Raw genomic sequence first — 9,653 nt, 5'->3', positions numbered from 1 at the left:
GGATGGACGGACGGACTGATGGGCTTTGTGAAGCGGGTGTTGTGGTGGGGTGGGGTGGGTTCCTTTTCAATTTGCTGTTTTGAAAACCATGAATCATTGGAACTTTAAAAAGTGGGGACCCTATTTTGCCATAATCACGTCCCTGTAACTATGGTAAGGGAAAAGAAAACGGAGATAAAAGATAAACAAAAATGTGTTATAATATATATATATATATATATATATATATCTCTTTCCAATGCCTGTATGACAGATTGGACTGGATTGGAATTTTGCTGTTATTTGTGTCCCTAGCTAGCCAGAGCTGGAGCTAGAGGATAGAGGCTAGAGGCTATAGCAAAGTTCGCTAGGGGGCTACCACCCACTCATTATTACTTCTCCTCAGTTTACTTGGCTTCTATGGGTTTGTCCTTTCGCTCTCTGCATCTGGTGCAGTAATCAATCCGACTTGGGAGATGAGCTAATGGATCAGGTCACCCTGGGTAACTGGATTTTATACGACTAGTTGTAAATTAATTGGAGCCTAAAACCTCCCTTTGTTTGTTTGTTTGTTTTTTTTCCCTCTCTTCTCTCTGTCCGAGTAAGATCTCCATCAGAATCATGACAACGCAAAAAAATTCATACTTAAAAGAATTTTATTTTTTAATGGGCATGTTCAGCTTATAATAAAGAAAAAATAACACTGTATAATACAGCTTTTTGACTTTTTCATGTATAAATTCAAATCATTTATTTGTATAATACGAATTTTTTCTTTCACTACACAACATGATGGCCATATTCCGTCAAGAAATGGAGGAATGCTAACCTAGCGGCTTGTTTGGAGGGAGTTTTACAACAAACAATAACTTGGGGACACAAACAAATAAAATATAAGTTATAATTTAAAAAAAAAGAAATTGGCATCCCTCAAATTAGGGGGTTCGGGGTGGCTCCGTCGGCCACCCAACCCCCGATTGGGATTGCCGATATGGTCTGAGCATACTGCCGACCCCCAATTGAGGGGTGGCTAGCTAGCGGGGCCGTCCCAATTGCCTCGTCCAATCCCAAATGGGATTTTAAAAAAAAAAATTATTATATTTTATTTATTTATACTTTTAAGTTGTTATTTGTTACAAAACTTTCTCTAAATATTCTGTCACGTCAGTATCCCGTCAATTTCTTAATGGAATATGGACGACATCTTATGCGGTAAAAAAAAAATTTCTTCTTATTATATAAGGAAATGATTTGAAGCTTGAAAAAAGTGAAAAAAAAATTGTACTATACAATACTATTTTCCCTATAAGAGATTAATGCTACTCAGCTTTGTCTATATATGTGTGAATTCAAAGACTCCCGCTCTGTGTACTAGTTACCCATATCCCTGGTTGGAATTGTTCATTCTCGGTCCTCAGGATATACTGATAAATTAACTCGATTCCCGCAGTACTTTATTGCTTACATAATTGATGGAAAAGTGACATGACATTAGTCATGGGTTAACGGGGCATAAATATTAGACAGAATGAAAATATTTATGGCTAATTAATGATAAAAATGGTGGTAATGTAATAAGTGAAAAACGACAGCGATAGTCTACTCAAAAAAATAAAAAAGATAATCATGATTTATATGTGACTTATGTATAAACACTTATCATCTTATATTTTTAAGTGTAAATGGACTAAAGCCCGTATAATTTTAATGAAAATTCAATACCCTTAAAAATTTTGAATTTCGATATAATTAAAATTGACTTTAAATATTGGAACTTTTTAAGACTAATTATGTTTGGTTGTGGAGTAGAAAATACATCACTTAACTCTCCTCTATTCCACTTTATTTTTTATTCAATTCAATAACATAATAATTACTTTTTTATCTTATTATTCAATATAAAAATAAATTCTCTCATTATCATTCAAATTTTTAAAATCAAAATTTTTTCAACTATTAATTACTTTTCAAACAATTTAACAATACAATCATTATTTTGTTATCTTCTTTCTCAATTTAATAATAAATTCTCATACATACTTTTTCTAATCATTATTATAATCTCACTTAAATATTTATTTTGAAGTAGAGTGAAATTGAACTCTATTCTATTACTAAATGCTATACATGTCATCCCCTACCTTATGCATCCAAGGATGGGTGCTCCATTCCACCAGCGGTACGGAACCACCGTCTTTGTAGTTGTTGTCAAAATCTCCCACCTAAGATAGAATATGTCTCTTATTGGGGGTTCAGAGAGTGTAGGGGGTGGGGAGAGATGAATGGAAAAAGGAACTGATTGATGCAGACAAAAACTATAATCAACTTATGGCTCGCAATTTCTCAGCCACGCAGCTGCATTATGCGGCCTTTGGACTCAACCAAACCAACCCTCTCACAAATTGAAATAATAAATCAAATTTAATATCTTTCTTTTGGGGTGGGGTGGGATCTTGGAATTCTCATAAGTATGAATATAAAATATTATTATTATTATTATTATTAAGTATGACTATAAAATTATTATTATTATTTCGAGATATGATTTTGGATTCGTCCTCACGGAGAGAGTGGGATGGATTTTCTCACCCATAGACCCCACTTCCTCTCTCCCAATTTATTTTTCAATTAATCTTTTATTTCAAAGCCACTTGGTATTTCAAAGTTCCACGAATTCGATTAATTTATGTTCAAGCGGATTCAATTCTCTATGAAAAGCTCTCTATCCAATCAAAAGTATCAACTCATCTAAAACCAAAATTGGCTTACTAATGCTTGTCAAAATTGGCCTATTAAAATTATTGATCTCGTGATCTGATCGATCATATCCTCCATCAAAATCATCACATACGATCTTAAAATTAAAACGGAAGAACTCTGATAAAAGGAGTAGTTGTATTGTGCTATATTGAGAATGTCGTGCGTGCGTGTGTGTGAGAGAGAGAGAGCTCTCGAGCTCTTTGACAAAGTAGAAAGTAAATGATCAATATGTATGTATGTATGTACAACCCGAAATGTCCATGAGACAATTTTCGGAGGGAGACTTCCCTCAGAAAGAGAGATTTCCCTCCGTCACTCTTCAGTCGCATGCTACAATATATTAATCATCATACACATAAGTTTGCAAGTCCTAATCCACATTCATCGATGTTTTGATGAACCCATTCGCCTCGGTATGGAGCAGCAGCATAAAGAAATTGAACGCTATACATATGTATATATGTATATATATGGGAATAATTAACTAAAGACTGGACATATTATCATGCATGCGTAATTCTTTCCACTTCATTTGCGTGCTAAGCCTTGCTAGCTAAGTTATTCCCTTGATACAGTTCTGTCGTGCAAGTCAAACTAGGATACTTGATCAAGAGAGAGTGTAGAGCAGTAACGCACTTTTCGTCTAATAATCAAGATATCGTAATTTTCATATCTAGTGAGACTATCGGTGCTATTTTATTATATATTTAGGAATTTTATTTTTATATACTAGACTCATTAGTTTCTTGTAACCGGAAAATTAGATTACTAGTCGCTGCCCCCTCCGTAATTATGTTCCCATGGATTGCCTCTTCTAGTATCGCGCGCAATTAATGGTCATATATTCCCTAATGACATTTTTTGGATACAAAAGAGATATCCAGAAGTATAATCGTGGAAGATATATAAAAAATAAAAATCAATGGTACGAGAAACTTCATCAATAAAATCGATATAATTAATCTTCCTGTCTTGACCTTAAATTAACCTCATCATGTAAGTATTACCGAACCATTGCCAAACCTTTCCGTATTTTCCATCACTGCATTTTTTCTGCATTTTTTTTTATCTATCTATCTATCTATTAATATGTGTAAAGAAAGAAATGAAAGGGGAATAAAACGCGCGTATGGCAAATTATAAGATTGATATAGATTTACATATTTTATACTGTTATTTAAATAAGAGTTCAATATTATAACCAATTATATTTTTTTATAACTTGATTTTATTGTAAAATTCCGTTCCTATTGATTCTCTTATTTGTACAAAATAAAAAACAAAAAAGAAATAAAATTTCTGAAAGTTCAGCCACTTTCTTTCTATTAAAAAAAATCCACCTACCAAATATGCGTAAAATAAATCACAATTCATGTAATTTAACAAAAAAATTTCTTAAAAATCAAGACCAAGATTGAATAAAAATATGACCAAACGTCCACGTACATAGCGCATTCGTGAGAGCTAGTGATTAATTATAGAATAGGAGAAGTGCAGTTCTTCAATTAGGGCACAAGTTCCATTACATCACCAAATAATCCAAAATTGGCGAGGAGAACGAGAGACAGCTCAAATGGTTGGGTGTCCCCATTCCGGCAAAACTCCCACACCCCCACACTCTGACCCTTCCCTCGTTCAGTGCAGGATGGAAAATTGGCCATTCAACACACACAGACCCACACACAAACCAACAAAACCATATATTAACCACATCATGCCCACCCATGCACCAACCCATCCGTCCGTACGATTTACCAGTCACGGGTTGAATTGCATGGATAATATCTATATATATGTTTTGTTTATTATGTATATTTATATATATATAGTACGATGCATTGCATTGCCTCGCATATATATATATATATATATATATTATTAACCCTAGCTAGTTACCCATAATCACAACATAAAGACAACAAATCAAACAGGATCAATTAATTAATTATCACATACCGCGTACCACCGCCACTATTATGTAATTATTATTAATTACCATCTATATATGATATTGCACGTACGTAGTTTATAATATTTCTTAAAAATTATATTTTGTATCCTGATCAGGGGCGGGATAGATATAGCTAGGTTATTAATTAGGAGAAAGGAGCCCTATGAGGAGCCCCCTTCCTCCTGCTGCCCAGGGACAGAACAATCCCATGAGAAAAGAAGCCACTCCCACTCCCACTCCCACTCCCATCCCATTGCCCTTCTTCTTGTTCCTCTTGGGCATTCCCGTGTTCATATTCCGCCCTCCTGTGTCCGTGTGATGATGGTCCGAATCGTTGAGCACATCGTCGATGGGGTCGCCATCCTGATCTTCTAGGATGTTCATGGAGTATGTTGCTGCCGTGTTACTCATCATATGTTGTTGGGCTTCGGCCTCCACTTCCTCCCCGAGCTCTGATCCGTCCATCCTCAACCCTTCAAACTGTGAGATCGAGAAATCCGACTCATCAAACCTCCTCAGGATGTTCGACAGGTCTTCCCCCTGGTACGCTAGGTGATCCACCTGCCCAGTGTGGCAGCCACATAATTTCATACCATATCCTCTCAATATATAAGATATCATTAATTGCTAGCTAGGTACTTCCATGCGCATGCGTCATGGGCCAAATTATATATGAACTGGTCGACCGAGGATATGCCATCATTGGCTAGCTAGTTAACTATTAATAGAACATATGTACACGTATAGACATTATTAATGATTGAGAAGGACCCCATAGATAAAAGATGGGTTCCCTCCCTGTCAACTGTAGAGGAAAATGGACATATAAAATATATATATATATATTAATAATATTGGTGGAAATTAATATATAATAGCATCGACTAGCTAGCTAGCCAGACAACTTTGAAGAATTTTTTTTTTTTGGTTCAGGATCATTAATGAATAATCATAAGATGACGAGGAAACATATATAAATAATCAACAGGCTTCATGCACACGAGCTCGAGCTGCACATATCTGATCTTGTCCCTAAGCTAGTTGGATATATATATCCTAGCTATATACACACACACATGATAAAATATATACAGTGAATTTTAAGAAAGAAAAGAGAAGGAAAACCTACCGAAAAAAAAGAGAAACGAGAAGGAAAAAAAGAACGTCTATTAACGGGAAGTCCAAAGATGAAATCTAGAATAAGAATAGAAGAAATGGAATTTGATAATAAGATTATGCAAGCATATATGCATGATGGATGAGAGGGCAGAGGCAGAGAGCAGACGATACCTTGCACTGGAGGGAGCAGAAGTGGAAGGGCTCCTGGAGAATTCTGTCACAGTTGAAGCAGATGTTGGCAGAGCCCTTATTATTAGTTGAGCTCCTCGATTGTGGCCTCTCATTCAAGAATATCACTTTTGCCCCGTTAATTGTATATGGCTGCCATCCATCAAATTATTAATATTTCATAACATATACATATATATACATATCTACCGAAAAAAGAAGTATACATGATGCATCCCCCGCCCCCATCCATACATAATAAATTAATTTGTATATGCATACAATATATATTTATTTATATAAAAACATATTGTTGTATAGATCAGCTCTTACTCTTAGATGTGTGTATATCGTGTATATATATGTATGTATGTATATATACCTGAATATAAGAGCAGTCTATGAGCTTCCCGAGATCGCCCAACCGAATAACATCGTGGTACACATATCGTCTCACCTATCACGTAGACGTCAAACAAATTAATTATATCACTCCCATTAATTATCTAGCAAAGTTTCACCAACGATTAATGGCTATATATGTGATAGGAGACACCAACATGCAATTTGATCAAAGACTATTGACCAAAGAATATATAACTGCAATATAGTAATACATATGTATGCATATAATTATGTGTATATAATTATGTGCTGGCTGGCTATGGCTGCAGTGCAGATGAAGAAGGGCATCAATAAATTCGGTGGTAGGAAATTAAAAAGTGTTGCCATGCATGGTAACCAGTAGACTACATATAATCAATGCAACTGGGAACCGATGAGAGGCTGTGGTTATAAGTTAAATAAATTATTTATTTATAACTGCACACACACACACACACACATATATATATATAATTTATTAAGAGGAGGGAGGTAGAGGCTACAATTTAATTAAGAGAGGTGGGTTGGGTGAAGGAAGGAGGACGACTGAAGTGATCAGAGAGGAGAAGTCGGGTCAAACTTTGACTTTCCATGAAAGCAACTGCACAGAGGAAGCCTTTGCAGTGACAGTGAAATAAGGAAGGAAAAAAAATAACGGATATAAATGGAAAATAATGAATCTGCCATTTTTGGGAAACAAACCAAATTCCCCACCACCACTACCCACGCACACACACACAAGTTAAGTTGGACTGGCTAGAGGGAACACAGACTTTTTTCCTTTCTCTTTTTTTGGTATGAATGGAGCACAGATTTAATTAGATGACCAACCCTTAGTTAATCTCACAATAGAATATATATATATATATATATATATATCTAATATAGCCCACATGAAACATGTACATCACATATAATATAGCAATAGTTATTTATCAATATATATTTATAGCAATAGTAACTTAATGTTGAAATAATTATTTAGAATGCCCCTTTCAGGTCTTGTATATGTAATTCATATTTATGCACATCTTTTAATATTTTCCGGAGTTTCTTCTTTTCCATTTTGGGTGTATTGAACAACTAAGGATTCACCTCTAAGTTAACTATTCATTCAAATTAGAAATATATATAAAAGAAACTTTTGAAGGCAGCATGAGAAGCTATCTGTGGAAACTTATTTAATTTTCTCAAAAATCAAATGAATTGATCTGAATTATCCCTTGAAAGCTAAAGAGAAAATTATATGAAACAGATTGTTCTTCAGAGCGCTTGGCCTCTACCAAGTACCAAGTGAAATTCTAATTACTAAAGACTAAAAGAAAAAGGATTTATTATAATAGGAATTAATTAATGGAAATAGCTATTACCAGTCATTATATATATATATATATATAAGGCTAGATCTAAAATTGGAAAATTTGAAAGAAGACAAGGATTATTGAGCAAAATATATAATGGAAACATCAAGATCTATAGATGCTATTGTTGACTTGAATTAGCCATATATGTATGTATATAGTAATATATACACATTGAATTGAGTCATTATACCATTAGAAAAAGTAATGAAGAAGAAGAAGAAGAAGAAGAGGAAGAAGAAGGTAGTAAGTGATGATGTACAGGGGTGTGTGTGTGTGTGTGTGTGAGAGAGAGAGAGAGAGAGAGAGGCATGTATATACATATATATGTATGTATATAGGAATGTACCTGAAGGAGGGGATGGGAGGGATGGGCAGGGAGGCAATGGGGGCAGAGGCTGAGGCAGCAACGGAGGCAGAAGATGTTCTTCTCATTCTTCCGGCGGTCCGAGTGGTGCCTGCATCCCTCGAAGAACCCTCTCTCCGGTCCCATCACCCCTTCCAGCCACCCCGGCCTCGTCCCGCCGCCGTCGCAGCTTCTTCCTTCTCCAGCAGCCTCTGCCCTCCCGCCGCCCTTCATCAACTTCGGACTCCCGGCCATCATCATCATTTCTAGCTATATATATGTGTGATGATCACCACCACTTTGCTAGCTAGAAACAGCCTCCGAGCTCCCTCTTGGACATGGGCGGTCCTCTCGCCACCATATCTCCTCGTTGCACCACTTCCGCGAATTAAACCCACCCGCCGGCCTCCCTGCCCCCTTCAATTTTCAGTACTGTTTGTCACTTAATTAGAATTCCACCCTGCATATATATAAGTATGTCTGTATAGCATAACCTAGACAATTTAATTACCTGGCTATATAAGGATCGGTCTTCCTCTCCTCTCCTTCTCCACCTTCTTCTTCTTCTGTATAGCTCTACTTGCGTTCTGAGAGAGATCAGAGATATGAAGATCAGCAGCTTACGTATGTGTGTGTGTGTTTGTGTGTGTGAAGCCCTAGCTCGCTGCTCAGTCCCGCTCCCCCATATCATTCAACCTTCATGTGTGTGTATATATAACCTAGACCTAGCTAGCATAGCATCCATATTTGATGCAAAGTGAAAACTTATTAGCTACTAGCTAGCCTCCTTCGCCCAATGGATATGTCCTTAATATTAGAAAGTAACATTCTTCTTAAATGTCCGATCTTAAAGAATTATAAAGTTGTCCGAATTTCGAGCAAGGTGAGAAAGTATACGAAACATTTCGTACTCCAGTAATTTTTTCTTCATTCTTCATTATTCTAATAATTTATTTTATTGTATTATATGTTTTATTAAATCTTTAATGAATATAAGAAAAAGAAAACAGTTATGTCGACATTTCTATTTCATTTTATTAGGCAATTTAAAATTTTAAAAAATGTATTATTTAATTAATAAAAGGAAAATGAAATAATTAGCCTATTATTTTCTACTTTTCTCATCAAAAATTGAAAAATTAATAATAATACATGATAGATTCGAGACGAGATCAAAAATTAATGAAATGAAAAATTAATAATAGTACATGATAGATTCAAGATGATTTTTTTTAAAAATTTTGATATTACAACAAAAACTTCATTTGTAAATTAGTGAGATAAAAAATAGAGAATATATAGTCCATACATGAAGTAAAAAAATAGTGTAGTACATACTATTTTACTTTATATTTAATATTTTAATTTAGTATATTATATACTTTATTCAATTTGTAATGAATAAAAAAGAAAGAAATTTTGTCATATACTCAGGTTGTTTTGTTAGCCATAAATTAAAAAAAATAAAAGAATTATTACATTAAGAGATAAGGAAAATAAATGGGCCCTTTTATTTTCATCTATATGCCTTCATTCCATCTTCATTAATTCATTGATATCATAATCACTACTTTTTATGTGTATT

The 9,653-nt window shown here is 34.8% G+C and overlaps 1 protein-coding gene across 1 annotated transcript; it reads right to left on the bottom strand.

The window, feature by feature from the left end:
• Window positions 1–4,763: 4,763 nt before the first annotated feature.
• LOC116207260 lies at window positions 4,764–8,851 on the bottom strand. Its single transcript, XM_031540165.1, has 5 exons — window positions 8,580–8,851; window positions 8,072–8,500; window positions 6,360–6,434; window positions 5,981–6,130; window positions 4,764–5,251 (listed from the first exon to the last, which is right to left on the bottom strand). The coding sequence occupies exons 2-5, from the start codon at window positions 8,330–8,332 to the stop codon at window positions 4,832–4,834; spliced, it is 906 nt and encodes a 301-aa protein (XP_031396025.1). The 5' UTR covers window positions 8,333–8,500; window positions 8,580–8,851; the 3' UTR covers window positions 4,764–4,831.
• Window positions 8,852–9,653: the final 802 nt, after the last annotated feature.

This window comes from Punica granatum, chromosome 5 (assembly GCF_007655135.1).
Source record: "Punica granatum isolate Tunisia-2019 chromosome 5, ASM765513v2, whole genome shotgun sequence".
Classification (NCBI taxonomy): Eukaryota; Viridiplantae; Streptophyta; class Magnoliopsida; order Myrtales; family Lythraceae; genus Punica; species Punica granatum.
The sequence above is the reverse complement of the archived record's forward strand: the minus strand, read 5'-3'. Positions and strand labels throughout refer to the sequence as shown.

Coding starts and splice junctions, on each gene's coding strand:
- LOC116207260 (XM_031540165.1), bottom strand. CDS start 8,332: ATGATGATGATGGCCGGGAGTCCGAAGTTGATGAAGGGCGGCGGGAGG. Junction 6,435..8,071: donor CCTCCCATCCCCTCCTTCAG/GTACATTCCTAT, acceptor TCTACGTGATAG/GTGAGACGATATGTGTACCA. Junction 5,252..5,980: donor TCTGCTCCCTCCAGTGCAAG/GTATCGTCTGCT, acceptor CACACTGGGCAG/GTGGATCACCTAGCGTACCA.